Source organism: Argopecten irradians, chromosome 2 (assembly GCF_041381155.1).
Source record: "Argopecten irradians isolate NY chromosome 2, Ai_NY, whole genome shotgun sequence".
Taxonomy (NCBI): domain Eukaryota; kingdom Metazoa; phylum Mollusca; class Bivalvia; order Pectinida; family Pectinidae; genus Argopecten; species Argopecten irradians.
This window is the reverse complement of record NC_091135.1, coordinates 36,464,868-36,484,906: the sequence shown is the minus strand read 5'-3', so window position 1 is coordinate 36,484,906 and position 20,039 is coordinate 36,464,868. Positions and strand designations below refer to the sequence as shown.

The 20,039-nt window shown below is 40.3% G+C and overlaps 1 protein-coding gene across 3 annotated transcripts; it reads right to left on the bottom strand.

Annotated features, from left to right (window-relative positions):
• Positions 1–31: 31 nt before the first annotated feature.
• Positions 32–19,356, bottom strand: LOC138315340 (uncharacterized). Of its 3 annotated transcripts, none has more exons than XM_069256297.1 (3): positions 19,114–19,356; positions 7,058–7,195; positions 32–2,749 (listed from the first exon to the last, which is right to left on the bottom strand). In XM_069256297.1, the coding sequence occupies exon 3, from the start codon at positions 2,699–2,701 to the stop codon at positions 1,871–1,873; it is 831 nt and encodes a 276-aa protein (XP_069112398.1). In that variant the 5' UTR covers positions 2,702–2,749; positions 7,058–7,195; positions 19,114–19,356; the 3' UTR covers positions 32–1,870. The 3 variants fall into 3 exon arrangements, with proteins under 3 accessions (XP_069112398.1, XP_069112396.1, XP_069112399.1); XM_069256295.1 differs by lacking the exon at positions 19,114–19,356 and adding an exon at positions 15,276–15,412; XM_069256298.1 differs by lacking the exons at positions 7,058–7,195; positions 19,114–19,356 and adding an exon at positions 15,276–15,401.
• Between the last annotated feature and the right edge of the window lie 683 nt (positions 19,357–20,039).

Sequence of the window (20,039 nt, the reverse complement as noted above, 5' to 3'; positions counted from 1 at the left end):
GATCAACACAAATAAACAACTCGTACCTAGACACAATTAAATAATGTTTATTAGGAACTATACTAACATAGCCACTTTCACTTTCCATATACAATACAATGACTATGATTAAATAAATAAATGTGAAATTGATTAAGATAGATTGCATATATCTTCATCTTTCTCTCGTCGTCTCGTTCTCCCCCTTTCTGATCTATCAGTTACTACTACCTTTCGTTTCACTCTGTCAAACAAAGGGAAGTTACTCTGATAAATCTGATGTTCTCCCTCTCTCACTCTCTTTTCATTTTCATATTTACATGTTTGTATAATTTGTGTTAGTAATAAGAAGATGCACCAGTGCGTGCATGATAAATAATTTGGCACTATATATACTGTAAACAACTTTGTTTTGGCGAGACACATTTTCGTATAATTTCGTGAGAGAGCATGAACGCGAATTCAAATGTTTTGCGAATAAATATAAAAACCTATACACATAAATGTACGATTGTCAGTAAGAGCCATTGAACGCGAATTTATGTATTCGCCACTACATTGAAAATGAATAAGCCGCGAAATATTGTATACGGTTTACAGTACAGTAAATCAGTTTCTTTTTGCGCGAGCTTTGAGGTCGCGAATTCCGCGATGAAAGTAAGATTGTCTCCGCTCATTCGCGATTTTTTGAAAGAAAATCTGGAGATAGGGAAACTGCGCTAGAAAATTGTTTACAGTATAAGAGGATTGGTAGAACCTAATGGACTAGTTTCTCACTATTTATTTATATTTATTGTACACGTTATCATAGATAAGTTGATATCTTAATTTACATTAACGCAATTAGGATCGATAACTAACTTTCTTTAGCATAGAACTACCACTTACCCAAATCATCAGACCATCTAACAAATTTGTACAAATCTACAAGCGAGTCAAGCCTTAACGGAAAAAAATATCCTATAGATTTACACAAACCTACACGTACCACTCTAATGATAATCTAGCTAGGTCTTGCCACTGTATACTCTATAAATGTACATATATTTGTACAAATCGTTAAAACTACCATTTTCTATTGATATAGCCTTGTTAGACTACAGATTTACAAATTGATTCTTGGATAATAACTGAATCTCACTTTACACAGGTAAAATATCTTCAGGTAAATTCATGCCACTTTCAGGTAAAATGTTCTTGGTCAAATTTACCAGAAAAGAGCCACGTGAAATTCAATGTAAATTCACCTGAATTTTACACAAACATTGTTTCAGGTGAATTCCAGGTCAAGCTCTTTCCGGATAAAATTAACCTGACGATATTTTGCCCGTGTACGGCTCTATATACATGTACTATAATTTGACAATTTTGTCATACTTTGACAACATTTTGACACCCACTTCATTGACATAATTAGGTCACATTTTGACGATATTTAATTATTAATAATTTAATAAATAAGGGGAAAAATAATATAACAGATATATTAAACAGTTTGACTAAATCGCCAAGGGCGTATCCTGCAGAAAAAGGTGAAAGAACAAACATACGACACATTAATTGTCTACACAAGGACGAACATACGACATATTCTCTACACAAGGACGAACAAACGACATATTCTCTACACAAGGACGAACATACGACATAAGTTTTCAACAGGACGAACACATCAAGACATCAGATACATTGCCAACTATAGGGTAAACAAAATACAAAGAATTATCCACAGATTAGGACATATGTAACAAATATTGACTATGCAAGAACATAAACTAGAACGTCAGAACAATATAACACGTCTCGAAACAAATTTATAACATAAATAATAACATGTAATGTACGCACATAAACAAGTGACGTTAAAATAGCGCATACATCGCATATGACGTCAATATAGTACTTCACCAGTGCTATTCCAGATCTGCTCGAAATTTGTGTTCAACGCACGTGACCTTGGCGCCATGTTTAACAATACGTTTCCACTGTAATCATCGTCGACGTCCATTGCACCGTTCAAGATATCACCACCAGAATCGATTTCTGTTTGAGGAATTAACGACGTTTTGTCATCATTCCGACTAGAACGAGGAGGATGCTGCATCACAATGTCGTTTGCAATCTGGAGTGGTTTGGTCGCAAAATGGGTCATGGAACTTTCTCTGTGTAACCTATTGAAGAAATCGTCTATTTGCTTACCCTCCAGAGCTTTGGATGCGTACACATTTTGCACGACTTTCGGCACATATCTATACATACTCTCCACGTGATTGTTCGCGTTCTGACGACAGCCTTGAGGGGTATAACCACTACCGAATTCCCTGTGACTTGGCACGCGACGCACGTGCTGACGATTCGGATAATCGAATGCACCGGAAGTCCGACTGCCATTGTAACCACTGAATTTCTTTTCGGCTGACAGGGAACCATCTTTTTTATTGTCTGTATTAAAGATATCCTGAACGCGACGTCGCTTTTTGGTTTTATCGTCGTCGATAAGACCTTTTTGACTGTCCCTGTTCACATTTCGAAATGCATCATCCTCTATTTCCGGGGCTGGAAAGTGTGTTTCGTTTCCAGCTTCCGTTTGAGGTACCCTTTGATGCTCTAATCTAGTTTTCACACTGAATCTATCACGATCTTGTGGACGTTTCGAAGTTGTATTATTTTTATTTCCATATCGATGATTTGGGAAACACAGTATTTTCCAGAATGACGGCATTGTTGGAACAAAAGCTGCACCATTACACCGTCTCCTGTATCATAAAATCTGAAAAATAAAACCATAATATAAGATGATAAAGTAAAGAACCAATGGGAAAATTGTACGAATATGCAAAACAATAAGTATATTATAATCCAAGATATTACTTTTCTTTGGCTAGTATGAGGCTATTTTATATGTTTTAAAAACAACCAATACATTCTTCATTCAATGATATGCACCATTGTACTAGGGGTGTGGGTGTTTCCACTACCTTCCTCAGAGCTATTAATGTTACAATCTTCTCGTCATGCAATATTTAATCTGGCCGGGTGGAGTATGCTTGTTCGGTATCTTCGGCGGCACGCTTCAAAGAGATAGCACTATCAAAATGGCAATAGTTGCACTATAACAAGGAGACACAACACGAGTATACCGCTGTCTCCCAAAACATACAGACATCATGCACACACTGCAACACTTTACAAACATGGGAGGGCTGGTTGTAATAAACCAGACCAATGTAACGGTATTATTCCGGAATTTGATTGCTACGCCCACTAACAGATTAACCTACAACGCATCTGTTCTCAGAACTAATCCAGTTTTATGTACGCTTTCCAACATTTATTTGTTTACTAAACAATATTCACATGTGGTGGTGGTATATATTAACATCTTACCTAGAAAGTCTCAGATTGATTTATAGGGCGTAATGTTTATGCTTTGGTAATATAAAAACAAAATCCATCACATAAAAGCCTGTGAAATGATATATTTAAGCTTCACTGAGCCATTGTTGTTTTAATACTGATGATATAAATGTTTCATTGTCGACATCAAACATCTTCTATTGATCTCCATATACCAGGTGGCGCCCTTTGTATAACCAGAACGAAGGTAATATGTTATAGTCAGTTTTATACAAGCCGTTTTTATCATCTGATGTCAAGCATGGGTAAGAATATCGTCATTTTCATAAAACGATGTTTGATGTTAATTTTCCATAGGGTGGAAACATTCTTATATTCCAGTTTTTGTTTTCTTTTAACGTCAGTCTCATCAAGAGAAGTGGTACTATCTTATGTTATTCATTTCTTCTGGGTTTTTTTATTTCAGTTTTTTTTTCTTCTTAAAAAACTTGAAGATATTCTATGAAAAAGACATCTCATGAACCTTTTCTACAGTATATTTGAAGAACAATAAAAAAGTTGTGTAAGTGCTTGTTGAGATAATCACTGTACGTATAACGCACTGAATACCGTATAGCAGGATATTTTCGAGGGTCAAACATTTGGCTATTTGGCTTGAAGGCATCCCGATAATCCAGGGGTTACTATACTAACGTATGGAGTATCGAGGATGGCTTCAAAGGTATATATATAATTCCACCAATTCATAAGATTTCAAGAATCCAAATTTCGCGATCACGTCGATGACCCGCGAAATCGCAATAATATCATCCCCGCGAAAATAACCGGCTACATGGTATGATATAAATACCATTGTTCAGCTGATCACAACAGTTATCACTTATATACATACCTACACTCAATACATCAATACACCAGTGACATACTACTGATTGCATCTATCACATAAAATGTATTTATTTGCTTCGGCACATCCCATTACACTGCCAAACACATATTAACATATTTGAAGCTGAATAAATTACACTTTTCGTAAAGATACTTTTAAGTGGTCATTAGATAATGTCAATCATATATGAATTAATATACATAAAGGTATGGTAATTGAACATATCGATAACAACATAGTCTACAGACCCTCAACAAGAGGTTTTTTTACATTTGAATAAAACTACCTATCTACATAAATTATGTGCAGGTGATACCAGATGTTGCATGATTATACAAATTGATTTGCCTAATATTGCTTAAACTCAATCGGACTCCCATTTTATCCTTACTTCTGCGTAATATAAAAAACCTGTCTTATCGATCACCTCTGTATAAAGACCACCTGTGTAATAAGTACATCTTCTTATGGTCCCAAACTTCAACACATTTTGACCTGTGTATACAGACTCGTTGGCTATAGAGACTAGCTTGGTTTGTCCCATGTGTGGTCGTTATAGACAGGTTTGACTGTCCGTTGAGTGGTCTTTATAGACAGGTTTGACTGTCCGTTAAGTGGTCTTTATAGACAGGTTTGACTGTCCGTTGAGTGGTCTTTATAGACAGGTTTGACTGTCCGTTAAGTGGTCTTTATAGACAGGTTTGATTGCCCGTTGGGTGGTCTTTATAGACAGGTTTGACTGTCCGTTGAGTGGTCTTTATAGACAGGTTTGCTTGCCCGTTTGGTGGTCTTTATAGACAGGTTTGATTTCCGTTGAGTGGTCTTTATAGACAGGTTTGATTGCCCGTTTGGTGGTCTTTATAGACAGGTTTGATTTCCGTTGAGTGGTCTTTATAGACAGGTTTGATTGCCCGTTTGGTGGTCTTTATAGACAGGTTTGATTTCCGTTGGGTGGTCTTTATAGACAGGTTTGATTGCCCGTTGAGTGGTCTTAGACAGTTTGATTTCGTTGGTGGTCTTTATAGACAGGTTTGTTGCCCGTTTGGTGGTCTTTATAGACAGGGTTTGATTTCCTTGGTGGTCTTTATAGACAGGTTTGATTGCCCGTTGGGTGGTCTTCATAGACAGGTTTGATTGTCCGTTGGTGGTCTTTTTAGACAGGTTTGATTGCCCGTTAGGTGGTCTTCATAGACAGGTTTGATTGTCCGTTTGGTGGTCTTTATAGGCAGGTTTGCTTGCCCGTTTGGTGGTCTGTATAGACAGGTTTGATTTCCGTTGAGTGGTCTGTATAGACAGGTTTGATTGCCCGTTTGGTGGTCTTTATAGACAGGTTTGATTTCCGTTGAGTGGTCTTTATAGACAGGTTTGATTGCCCGTTTGGTGGTCTTTATAGACAGGTTTGATTTCCGTTGGGTGGTCTTTATAAACAGGTTTGATTGCCCGTTGAGTGGTCTTCATAGACAGCTTTGATTGTTCGTTGGGTGGTCTTTATAGACATGTTTGCTTGCCCGTTTAGTGGTCTTTATAGACAGGAGGTTTGATTTCGATTGGGTGGTCTTTATAGACAGGTTTGATTGCCCGTTGGGTGGTCTTCATAAACAGGTTTGATTGTCCGTTGGGTGGTCTTTATAGACAGATTCGATTGTCAGTTGGGTGGTCTTTATAGACAGATTTGATTGTTTGTTTGGTGGTCTTTATAGACAGGTTTGATTTCCGTTGGGTGGTCTTTATAGACAGGTTTGATTGCCCGTTGGGTGGTCTTCATAGACAGGTTTGATTGTCCGTTTGGTGGTCTTCATAGACAGGTTTGATTGTCCGTTGGGTGGTCCTTATAGAAAGGTTTGATTGCCCGTAGGGTGGTCTTTATAGACAGGTTTGATTGTCCGTTTGGTGGTCTTCAGACAGATTTGATTGTCCGTTGGGTGGTCTTTATAGACAGGTTTGATTTCCATTGGGTGGTCTTTATAGACAGGTTTGATTGCCCGTTGGGTGGTCTTTTTAGACAGGTTTGATTGCCCGTTAGGTGGTCTTCATAGACAGGTTTGATTGTCCGTTGGGTGGTCTTTATAGACAGGTTTGATTGCCCGTTAGGTGGTCTTCATAGACAGGTTTGATTGTCCGTTTGGTGGTCTTTATAGGCAGGTTTGCTTGCCCGTTTGGTGGTCTTTATAGACAGGTTTGATTGCCCGTTGGGTGGTCTTTATAGACAGATTTGATTGTCCGTTGGGTGGTCTTTATAGACAGGTTTGATTCCGTTGGGTGGTCTTTATAGACAGGTTTGATTGCCCGTTGGGTGGTCTTTATAGACAGGTTTATTGCCCGTTGGTGGTCTTATAGACAGGTTTGATTGTCCGTTGGGTGGTCTTTATAGACAGGTTTGATTTCCGTTGGGTGGTCTTTATAGACAGGTTTGATTGCCCGTTGGGTGGTCTTCATAGACAGGTTTGATTGAACTAATTCATTTGGTATTTTAGTGATAAGAATGTCATGCCACTTTATCTGTCTATTCACCAACGGTTATATCATGCAATAACATGTTAATTGAACATATATTTACCATATCTGGTAAATCTGTATATTGAATCTGATTATATACTTTAAAGGGTATGCACATAGATGCATGCACTTTAAAGGGTATGCACATAGATGCATGCACTATGCTGCATTTGTTTTCACCACGTTATTTGAACTATTGGGCTATAAAAGCACTGCCACTGCTCTCAAGAATTTCAACCTATGAAAATAAAAAAAATAAACAAATCTATCTCCATTTACCTCTAAATTTACACTACTTACAACATCAGCAGCAGAGGATATATTAATAACACTTACCTGTATATCGATGGAGATAGTCTTACTATCCTGACGACCAAAGACGGAAAGAAGAAATGACGGATATATAATATATCGATATAAGTTGTTCCTTGTATGGCCACTGCTTTAAAGTACTCCACTGCTTACCTGTTGTACCTGGAGAAATGCCAGAGTTAAAACGGCTGTTATTGAGGTATACATTGTATATTACTTACTAGTATCATCGACACACATACCGTCAGAAGTCTGGTTATATTGACGAGCGATCATTTTTTATATTAACTAAATTACTTGCCTCGTAAATCTGAAGTCAGTAGAGATATAAGGTAATATCAAAAGCATATCAAAGTGAAAATAAGAAAAACTGCAATTATAAATATATTTGAAATTTCAAATTAGCCTATATAACAGTCTAAACATGGTAGGAATGTAATTGTATATTATCTTATATATGTACACAAAGCTTATACTTAAGGGAGCTATGTGTAGATCAAATCAAGGATAAACCAGGTCATGCATGCTATAACTGTCAATAAAAAGTCTATCAGTGTGAGATCCTTCACAAAATATAACAGGTAACAATGCAATTAAATTCCAATTTTACCTGTTCAACAGTGACGAATTTCACCTGACCAGTTACAGGGCATAGTGATGATTAGGGAACTCAGCCCATAGCACTACATAACAGGCATTATTGGAAAGTTGATACATCCGGGTAATCCGGACACCTTGGGAATCTGGACCAGGTGAGACATCATCCTCGATATTCCAGGGATAACTATTACAGTCGTAATGAATATAATGACAGTGAAAGTAACCCCTGGGGTATCGAGGATGAGGAACCATGGAAATCCGGATAAATTGAGGGTTTTGGAATAAATATCATCCGGACCATATACGGATAAAGAAAGCTAGCTAAGTCAATTTGAACCTCGATAATCCGAACAAATATTAAAACTTTTGTTATCCGGACAAGATAAGAAAATTAGAAACTTGGTAATCCGGACCAACAACAAGAACACCTTAATGACCCTCCAGTAACTGCAATATCCGGACAAATGAAGATGCAACTATGGCAATCCCAGCCCGAGATACTCTGGCCCTGACATCAGACTTAGACAAGCACCGAAAAGCACCCACTAATCTTAGTCTATTCAACAAATTGAATATCATATCTACCCAAATATAGCAATCCGTCGATATTAAAGATGATTTGCATACTACGAGAAAATGGCGACGACGACGAGGGAAATTTAAAGTTGCGGAAAAGAAACTACTGTGTTGACACAATAGAACGTGCATGCGTGATGAAATGGATGGCTATGAGTAGATAAATTATTCATTTGTTGAAAAGACCAAGGTAAGTGGCGATTCTCGGTGGTAATATTTTGTAAGTAGTCTGAATCGGAGAGTACCTGGCCCGATACCAAACGGTGTCGGCTTATTCCAGGTTTTCGAGTACTACTGCGCTCTGGCCCTAAACCAGACATCTATCTGTCATAATGTCTAAGTCTGGTGTCAGGGCCAGAGTATCTCGGGCTAGTTCGTACCTACATTCAATCCATGGTCTTTAGAGGGAAAATGCCGCATGGCTATGACACAGGGACCTGGCACGAACATTTTTAACCAACAGTATACATACATATATATATATATACGATATTATATCAGCTTTATGATATGTATATATATGTATACTGTTAGTTTAAAAAAATCGTGCCAGGTCCCTGTGGGCTATGACATCGGAGCTTTGTAAACGAACCATTGGAACTTCGATAATCCGGACCAAGGAGTTTTGGTAAACCGGGTAAAGGAAGTTGAAGCTTGATTAGGGCCAAATGTATATTCGAGCCTCAACTGCACGGAGTCTTGATAATACGGACAAAAAGTATACGATATTATATCAGCTTTATTTTAAGCAAGAAGGGATTTAATGGAGAGAATAACTTGTTGGGGCAAGTGACCACCAACATACACCTTTCCATGACCATATCTCATGTATGTAACAAAAACAAACTCCGAGACAGCGAGAAACTCCCTTTCCCATGATAACAATACAGGCTAAACTAATTTAAAAGTCAAATACGGTAGGTGACAAATAGATATCCGGTTTGTTGTTGATAGCGAACAGAGTCAACATTGGACCTTGAATAAAAACAAAGTGTGTAATAAAATGATACCTTAGACGGTGTTAAAGCCCAAATTGTCCTCCGTATGTTGGTGATGGTCCTGAGATTACGGTCTGTTTCAAAACTGTGTTAAGAACTTTTGTCTATCGAGAACATACATTAAAACATCACGGAGAATATCAAAGGATTTGTCATTGCTTCACGAGTAGTCTCCATGACCCATGGCTTTTAGCAGATAATCTGTTATTGGTTCTTATAAATGGAAAGTTATATCGATCCGACCTCACCAGGAGAGGCGTTCGAATCATGCACAGGTTTTGTTTGTGTTCTGCATGCAGATGTTTGTTGTTAATATCCTGCATACATCACAGTAGTATCATTTACGTGAAGCACACTGTGTAGGTGTACATGCTGATGTTTGTTGTTAATGTCCTGCATACATCACAGTAGTATCATTTACGTGAAGCACACTGTGTAGGTGTACATGCTGATGTTTGTTGTTAATGTCCTGCATACATCACAGTAGTATCATTTACGTGAAGCACACTGTGTAGGTGTACATGCTGATGTTTGTTGTTAATGTCCTGCATACATCACAGTAGTATCATTTACGTGAAGCACACTGTGTAGGTGTACATGCTGATGTTTGTTGTTAATATCCTGCATACATCACAGTAGTATCATTTACGTGAAGCACACTGTGTAGGTGTACATGCTGATGAACAGTAGTATCATTAACGTGAAGCACACTGTGTGTAGGTGTACATGCTGATGTTTGTTGTTAATATCCTGCATACATCACAGTAGTATCATTTACGTGAAGCACACTGTGTAGGTGTACATGCTGATGTTTGTTGTTAATGTCCTGCATACATCACAGTAGTATCATTTACGTGAAGCACACTGTGTAGGTGTACATGCTGATGAACATAGTATCATTAACGTGAAGCACACTGTGTAGGTGTACATGCTGATGTTTGTTGTTAATGTCCTGCATACATCACAGTAGTATCATTTACGTGAAGCACACTGTGTAGGTGTACATGCTGATGTTTGTTGTTAATGTCATGCATACATCACAGTAGTATCATTTACGTGAAGCACACTGTGTAGGTGTACATGCTGATGTTTGTTGTTAATATCCTGCATACATCACAGTAGTATCATTTACGTGAAGCACACTGTGTAGGTGTACATGCTGATGTTTGTTGTTAATGTCCTGCATACATCACAGTAGTATCATTTACGTGAAGCACACTGTGTAGGTGTACATGCTGATGTTTGTTGTTAATGTCCTGCATACATCACAGTAGTATCATTTACGTGAAGCACACTGTGTAGGTGTACATGCTGATGTTTGTTGTTAATATCCTGCATACATCACAGTAGTATCATTTACGTGAAGCACACTGTGTAGGTGTACATGCTGATGTTTGTTGTTAATATCCTGCATACATCACAGTAGTATCATTTACGTGAAGCACACTGTGTAGGTGTACATGCTGATGTTTGTTGTTAATGTCCTGCATACATCACAGTAGTATCATTTACGTGAAGCACCCTGTGTATGTGTACATGCTGATGTTTGTTGTTAATGTCCTGCATACATCACAGTAGTATCATTTACGTGAAGCACACTATGTAGGTGTACATGCTGATGTTTGTTGTTAATATCCTGCATACATCACAGTAGTATCATTTACGTGAAGCACACTGTGAAGGTGTACATGCTGATGTTTGTTGTTAATGTCATGCATACATCACAGTAGTATCATTTACGTGAAGCACACTGTGTAGGTGTACATGCTGATGTTTGTTGTTAATGTCCTGCATACATCACAGTAGTATCATTTACGTGAAGCACACTGTGTAGGTGTACATGCTGATGTTTGTTGTTAATGTCCTGCATACATCACAGTAGTATCATTTACGTGAAGCACACTGTGTAGGTGTACATGCTGATGTTTGTTGTTAATGTCCTGCATACATCACAGTAGTATCATTTACGTGAAGCACACTGTGTAGGTGTACATGCTGATGTTTGTTGTTAATGTCCTGCATACATCACAGTAGTATCATTTACGTAAAGCACACTGTGTAGGTGTACATGCTGATGTTTGTTGTTAATGTCCTGCATACATCACAGTAGTATCATTTACGTGAAGCACACTGTGTAGGTGTACATGCTGATGTTTGTTGTTAATGTCCTGCATACATCACAGTAGTATCATTTACGTGAAGCACACTGTGTAGGTGTACATGCTGATGTTTGTTGTTAATGTCCTGCATACATCACAGTAGTATCATTTACGTGAAGCACCCTGTGTATGTGTACATGCTGATGTTTGTTGTTAATATCCTGCATACATCACAGTAGTATCATTTACGTGAAGCACACTGTGTAGGTGTACATGCTGATGTTTGTTGTTAATGTCCTGCATACATCACAGTAGTATCATTTACGTGAAGCACACTGTGTAGGTGTACATGCTGATGTTTGTTGTTAATGTCCTGCATACATCACAGTAGTATCATTTACGTGAAGCACACTGTGTAGGTGTACATGCTGATGTTTGTTGTTAATGTCCTGCATACATCACAGTAGTATCATTTACGTGAAGCACACTGTGTAGGTGTACATGCTGATGAACAGTAGTATCATTAACGTGAAGCACACTGTGTAGGTGTACATGCTGATGTTTGTTGTTAATGTCCTGCATACATCACAGTAGTATCATTTACGTGAAGCACACTGTGTAGGTGTACATGCTGATGTTTGTTGTTAATGTCATGCATACATCACAGTAGTATCATTTACGTGAAGCACACTGTGTAGGTGTACATGCTGATGAACAGTAGTATCATTTACGTGAAGCACACTGTGTAGGTGTACATGCTGATGTTTGTTGTTAATGTCCTGCATACATCACAGTAGTATCATTTACGTGAAGCACACTGTGTAGGTGTACATGCTGATGTTTGTTGTTAATATCCTGCATACATCACAGTAGTATCATTTACGTGAAGCACACTGTGTAGGTGTACATGCTGATGTTTAATGTTAATGTCATGCATACATCACAGTAGTATCATTAACGTGAAGCACACTATGTAGGTGTACATGCTGATGTTTGTTGTTAATGTCCTGCATACATCACAGTAGTATCATTTACGTGAAGCACACTGTGTAGGTGTACATGCTGATGTTTGTTGTTAATGTCCTGCATACATCACGGTAGTATCATTTACGTGAAGCACACTGTGTAGGTGTACATGCTGATGTTTGTTGTTAATGTCCTGCATACATCACAGTAGTATCATTTACGTGAAGCACACTGTGTAGGTGTACATGCTGATGTTTGTCGTTAATATCCTGCATACATCACAGTAGTATCATTTACGTGAAGAACACCGTGTAGGTGTACATGGCTGTTTCTTATGAGAAATTTTAATCCTAAACTTGTAATCGTCGTCCATCTGAGTTGACAAAGCTCTCAAAATATTTTATCAAACCAAAAGTAGTGCATGGGAGTTGAATAAATTTTATAAAACTTAAGATATATATTGACTCCATGATTTCCCCATTACCATTACTCTTATTTGATAATGAACTTAAACTGTTAGAGACTTATACATTAGCTACTACTCGATAAACTCAACTGAAACTTTGTATGCATAATGTTCGTATGATGATAAATCAAAATTCATTGATAAACAACGGCAAACTATTTAGTCAATATAAAAGGTAAAACAAATAGAATATCATTGTCTAATGAAGATAAACAATTACTGCCCTGTATTTAAAGCTACATACAATTCCATTGCAATACAAATATGACTTTAAACAGACAAACTGATTGACAACCATACACATGTCAAAACCCGCTGTTAAATAGACAAAATCTCGCTCAACATCATTAGTTTTAAAATGATAAATCAATGTCGTTCTGGCGAAGTGTCAACATCAGCGTGCGCCACTGATTGTCGAGTCGTGATCCGGATGAATACGTCGGTTCGTATATTAGATATCGACGGGTCATGCGTATTATCATTATAAATTATAAAGTTCGCTTGGCAGAAAATTTCGTATTCATTCTTTGAAGTTTATCCGAATAGAAATGATGTCATAAACACAAATAGAACACAGGTACCTGATAATTAGTTATATACAGTCGGCATATCTTTCGACATAATATCGTTCTTATGTAGATCGTTTTCAGTCATTAAATAGGGTTGATTGACTATCAAATACCTCGCGGTTTTCTCTTTAAAGATAATTGGCAGGAGAATTGTTCGTTTTTTGTCGATCAAGTTAACACCAACAAACCATACAGCTTATCTTTCATTATTTTAACTTTTTTTCGCAGGTATTTAATCTGACGATATTTAAATTGACCACAACTGATAACAGAACAGCTATAGCTGGTTATATGTTCGTGAGATATTTCGCAGGACATTGCTGTGATCGCGATATGAGTTATATAGACTCTGAAAGACAGTCGCTAAAATTTGTTAAGGTAGACAGTGTCTTCTGGTTTCCTCTGAAACGCGTTATGAATAACCTATGTCATTGTTCGAAGACACTATAATACATCTTCACAAGCTAGCCTCAGCTCATCCTCGAGACTCCAGGGGTTACCATAACTGACGTGTAGAGATCGCATGTGATCGGAACCCCTGGAGTATCGAGGATGGTCTCAGCTTACCAATGATGTTATCTGAGCGAATTCTGGGCCAATACTAAATAATTTCGTTTAATTTTATATTTTAATTTATGGCATACCCTGATAACAAAAAGCACAATAAAATCATATGTCATCAGCTATTTTTTTCTTCCGGGAGTTTAAGTGTATGACATGTTACATGTATGCAGAAATCTACTGATCGAGTTTTAAGTTTCAAAATTTCCCACCGCTTTTATACAAGTCTGTCCTACATATCTCTACAGTAGCTCTTCACTATGATTGTAATGACAAGGAAGCATTGTCTAGCTGTTTACATGTATAGCGACACACAGAAATGTTTTAATGGTCATTGTATATTGTCCTTCATCTAACAACTCACAGTGAACAAGGACATTGACCATTGTTGTCCGAAAACACCAAGCCAGATCTAGTCCACAATACAGTATTAACGCACACGTGTGTTTTGGTTTATTATAACAACAGGACGGAATTCCTTATTGTGGTCGGTCTGTGGTCTGTCCACAGCCTCAGGAAAATATCCAATCTCTGTTCAAACAAATCCTTGATGAGTTTATTACTGAAAATCCAGTATTAACCTATATATGTATACCGAGTTAAGATGGAGGAAGATTATTAGTTTTTAACTTTTCGGTAGGGTGGAGTAAAGTCATTACAGGCTTATATTGTTGGGTACCTTCTATGAAGATGGCAAATATATATTACACCACTCCAACGCCCGGTCCCTCCCTTTGATATCAACTCTGATCACCCAAAGCTCAAAACGTCAGATTATAAATTAATAGTTGGTGTTATCTATAATTAAAAACCCAAAGCAATATTGCAGGTGGACGAGACGCGATGGGATGGGGAGGTCACACGTATCACTAGACTTTATAATGGCACCTCGGGAACCTCCCCAATCCCAACCCCACTCCTATTTCATAGCGGAGCCGCATGATATATACTCATCGGTGTTAGATGTAAGGCAATCTTATATCAACATTTGTCAATATATGATGTACGTGTAGTATGTAATGCACATGTAACAGCAATGACATCAAAGCATTGATTTGTACATTTAAAACAATGAATATAGTCCTCAATATATATGTGCATATTAAATTCCTGGTATATTTGTTCAGTTGTGCATATGTCAATTAATCAAGACACGTATCGTTGAATCAAGAGACATATGTGTATGCCAGCTTTCATTACATGCCATCCTAAATACATGGTACATATACACAAAAACATGTTGATTCTAGAAACAACTGTCGAATTCCAATACATTAATAAACCTTAAACGCTGTCATTCACGGTTGATCTGTAACCGTATTAGACAAATAGTTACATAGTGTGAACAGCGTCAAGACAAATCAACATGTAACAAACGAATATATATATATATAAGAATTGTCTTACCTGTAAAACTGTGATTTTGCTTATATTTTCCTCCATGTCTGTATCGATACACAGAACACTACTGAAGTGTGTACGTTGTGTTTAAAGTTACTTACTGGGTACGTAAATCGGTCGGTATGTAATTATTGAACACAATCTCAACACTGTAACAGCTTGAAGAGGTCAAAGGTAAAGGAGGTCAAGGGTCACAATACATGTTTAGGTAGAAACTGTATACTGGTATAGGGTAATACGTCTACCACAGGGTGTTGTGTGAGGTGGTGCTTCTACGACAGGGTGCTGTGTGAGTGGTACATTGTACTTCTACTACAGGGTGTTATGTGGGGTGGTACCTCTACCACAGGGTGTTGTGTGGGGTGGTACTTCTACCACAGGGTGTTGTGTGGGGTGGTACCTCTACCACAGGGTGTTGTGTGGGGTGGTACTTCTACCACAGGGTGTTGTGTGGGGTGGTACTTCTACCACAGGGTGTTGTGTGGGGTGGTACCTCTACCACAGGGTGTTGTGTGGGGTGGTACTTCTACCACAGGGTGTTGTGTGGGGTGGTACCTCTACCACAGGGTGTTGTGTGGGGTGGCACCTCTACCACAGGGTGTTGTGTTGGGTGGTACTTCTACCACAGGGTGTTGTGTTGGGTGGTACTTCTACCACAGGGTGTTGTGTGGGGTGGTACCTCTACCACAGGGTGTTGTGTGGGGTGGTACCTCTACCACAGGGTGTTGTGTGGGGTGGTACTTCTACCACAGGGTGCTGTGTTGGGTGGTACTTCTACCACAGGGTGTTGTGTGAGGTTGTACTTCTACCACAGGGTGTTGTGTGTTGGATGGTACTTCAACTACAGGGTGTTGTGTGAGGTGGTGCTTCTACCACAGGGTGTTGTGTGGGGGTGGTACCTCTACCACAGGTGTTGTCTGGGGTGGTACCTCTACCACAGGGTGTTGTGTTTGGTGGTACTTCTACCACAGGGTGTTGTGTGGGGTGGTACTTCTACCACAGGGTGTTGTGTGGGGTGGTACCTCTACCACAGGGTGTTGTGTGAGGTGGTACTTCTACCACAGGGTGCTGTGTGGGGTGGTACCTCTACCACAGGGTGCTGTGTTGGGTGGTACCTCTACCACAGGGTGTTGTGTGAGGTGTTACTTCTACCACATGGTGCTGTGTGGGGTGGTACCTCTACCACAGGGTGCTGTGTTGGGTGGTACCTCTACCACAGGGTGTTGTGTTGGGCGGTAATTCTACCATAGGGTGTTGTGTTTGGGTGGTACCTTTACCACAGGGTGTTGTGTGTGGGGTGGTACTACTACCACAGGGTATTGTGTGGGGTGGTACTTCTACCACAGGGTATTGTGTGGGGTGGTACCTCTACCACAGGGTGTTGTGTTGGGTGGTACCTCTACCACAGGGTGTTGTGTTGGGTGGTACCTCTACCACAGGGTGTTGTGTGGGGTGGTACCTCTACCACATGGTGTTGTGTGGAGTGGTACCTCTACCACAGGGTGTTGTGTGGGGTGATACTTCTACCACAGGGTGTTGTTTGGGGTGGTACCTTTACCACAGGGTGTTGTGTGGTGTGGTACCTCTACCATATGGTGTTGTGTGGGGTGGTACCTCTACCACAGGGTGTTGTGTGGGGTGGCACCTCTACCACAGGGTGTTGTGTTGGGTGGTACTTCTACCACAGGGTGTTGTGTGGGGTGGTACTTCTACCACAGGGTGTTGTGTGGGGTGGTACCTCTACCACAGGGTGTTGTGTGGGGTGGTACCTCTACCACATGGTGTTGTGTGGGGTGGCACCTCTACCACAGGGTGTTGTGTTGGGTGGTACTTCTACCACAGGGTGTTGTGTGGGGTGGTACTTCTACCACAGGGTGTTGTGTGGGGTGGTACTTCTACCACAGGGTGTTGTGTGGGGTGGTACCTCTACCACAGGGTGTTGTGTGAGGTGGTACTTCTACCACAGGGTGTTGTGTGGGGTGGTACTTCTACCACAGGGTGTTGTGTGAGGTGGTACTTCTACCACAGGGTATTGTGTTGGGTGGTACCTCTACCACAGGGTGTTGTGTGGGGTGGTACTTCTACCACAGGGTGTTGTGTGGGGTGGTACCTCTACCACAAGGTGTTGTCTGGGGTGGTACCTCTACCACAGGGTGTTGTGTTTGGTGGTACTTCTACCACAAGGTGTTGTGTGAGGTGTTACTTCTACCACAGGGTGCTGTGTGGGGTGGTACCTCTACCACAGGGTGTTGTGTGAGGTGTTACTTCTACCACAGAGTGCTGTGTGGGGTGGTACCTCTACCACAGGGTGTTGTGTGGGGTGGTACCTGTACCACAGGGTGTTGTGTGAGGTGTTTACTTCTACCACAGGGTGCTGTGTGGGGTGGTGGTACCTCTACCACAGGGTGTTGTGTTGGGTGGTACCTCTACCACAGGGTGTTGTGTTGGGCGGTAATTCTACCATAGGGTGTTGTGTTGGGTGGTACCTCTACCACAGTGTGTTGTGTGGGGTGGTACCTCTACCACAGGGTGTTGTGTGTGGGGTTGTACTTCTACCACAGGGTATTGTGTGAGGTGGTACTTCTACCACAGGGTATTGTGTGGGGTGGTACTTCTACCACAGGGTGTTGTGTTGGGTGGTACCTCTACCACAGGGTGTTGTGTTGGGTGGTACCTCTACCACAGGGTGTTGTGTGGGGTGGTACCTCTACCACAGGGTGTTGTGTGGGGTGGTACTTCTACCACAGGGTGTTGTGTGGGGTGGTACCTCTACCACAGGGTGTTGTGTGGGGTGGTACCTCTACCACATGGTGTTGTGTGGGGTGGTACCTCTACCACAGGGTGTTGTGTGGGGTGGTACTTCTACCACAGGGTGTTGTTGTGTGGGTGGTACTTCCACCACAGGGTGTTGTGTGGGGTGGTACCTCTACCACAGTGTGTTGTTTGGGGTGGTACATCTACCACAGGGTGTTGTGTTGGATGGTACTTCAACTACAGGGTGTTGTGTGAGGTGGTCATTCTACCACAGGGTGTTGTGTGAGGTGGTACCTCTACCACAGGGTGTTGTGTGGGGTGGTACCTCTACCATAGGGTGTTGTGTGAGGTGTTACTTCTACCACAGGGTGTTGTGTGGGGTGGTACCTCTACCACAGGGTGTTGTATGGGGTGGTACTTCTACCACAGGGTATTGTGTGGGGTGGTACTTCTACCACGGGGTGTTGTGTGGGGTGGTACCTCTACCACAATGTGGTGTGTGGGGTGGTACTTCTACTACAGGGTGTTGTGTTGGGTGGTACTTCTACTACAGGGTGTTGTGTGGGGTGGTACTTCAACTACAGGGTGTTGTGTGGGGTGGTACTTCTACCACAGGGTATTGTGTTGGGTGGTACCTCTACCACAGGGTGTTGTGTGGGGTGGTACTTCTACCACAGGGTATTGTGTGAGGTGTTACTTCTACCACAGGGTGCTGTGTGGGGTGGTACCTCTACCACAGGGTGCTGTGTTGGGTGGTACCTCTACCACAGGGTGTTGTGTTGGGTGGTACCTCTACCACAGGGTGTTGTGTGGGGTGGTACCTCTACCACAGGGTGTTGTGTGGGGTTGGTAGTTCTACCACAGGGTGTTGTGTGAGGTGGTACTTCTACCACAGGGTATTTAAAGCAGATGTTAGGGTTTGAATGGCGCAGTGGGAATTTCATTTGAAACAAATAGTAGCATATTTCTTTTTATTGCTAGACTGACGGAGCCACTCTTAAAGCAGTATATATTTCTGATTTCGTAATATGCTATAAATAATCTTTATCTCATATACTTTAAAAAATAGTACTATGAGTTTAAAGCTCACCTGTGTTGCAAGGGCGAGACATCTAATATCCAATGGCCATTTTATTCCGGTATCACCAGAAGTATGACTTCGTTGTCGTGTATATTCCGGTATCACCAGAAGTATGACTTCGTTGTCGTGTATATTCCGGTATCACCAGAAGTATGGATTCGTTGTCGTGTATATTCCGGTATCAACGCAAGTACATGGCATCATGGAATATAGTGTAAACTGTTTCCAAGGTACCATCAAAAGTACACGTCCAGGCAGTATCTATATATGTATACCTGTCGATTGATCTATACTGACACAGGGAATTGTGGAGCTGGATTAGGGATACATAAGTTATATCACAATAAAAAAATACACAACTATAGATATATATAGATTCCCATAAGGCCCTGTGCTTTGTCTACGCAACTAGTGTTTATTGCAAGCACTTCGGTCGAAATTGTGTTAGCTTGATAGCAAAATCGTCCAAATGTAAATTATTGATCCCTAGACTCTGATATGTTCATAATTCCTTACGCAAATGCAGAAAGACATTGTTTATTCATATAATAATTATATCATATAGATATTAATTAATCAACGAGATTTTATACACAGACTGTGTTTTGTGTAAAATAACGATACTGAGACCACCAGTCTGGGTATCGACTTTGATAAATATTGTATGGGGTAGAGAACTTGGCTTACTCCGGCTAGTAGATCGTGAAGGATGGTAACTAAAGATGTTCCTGTGTTTATGAGGCACTAGTATTGATTCTGCTCTTTACCTGTTGATAACCTTATTAACTCGTCTTATTCTACAGAACAGGATGTGGTTATATATAAATATATAAAAGTCAACGACTTTCCTCTCGTACATTCACCATTTCATGATGGCTCTTCAGGAATTGATGTTTTCTGTCTTTGACAATATGCTTCAGTGAGATAGCACAGTA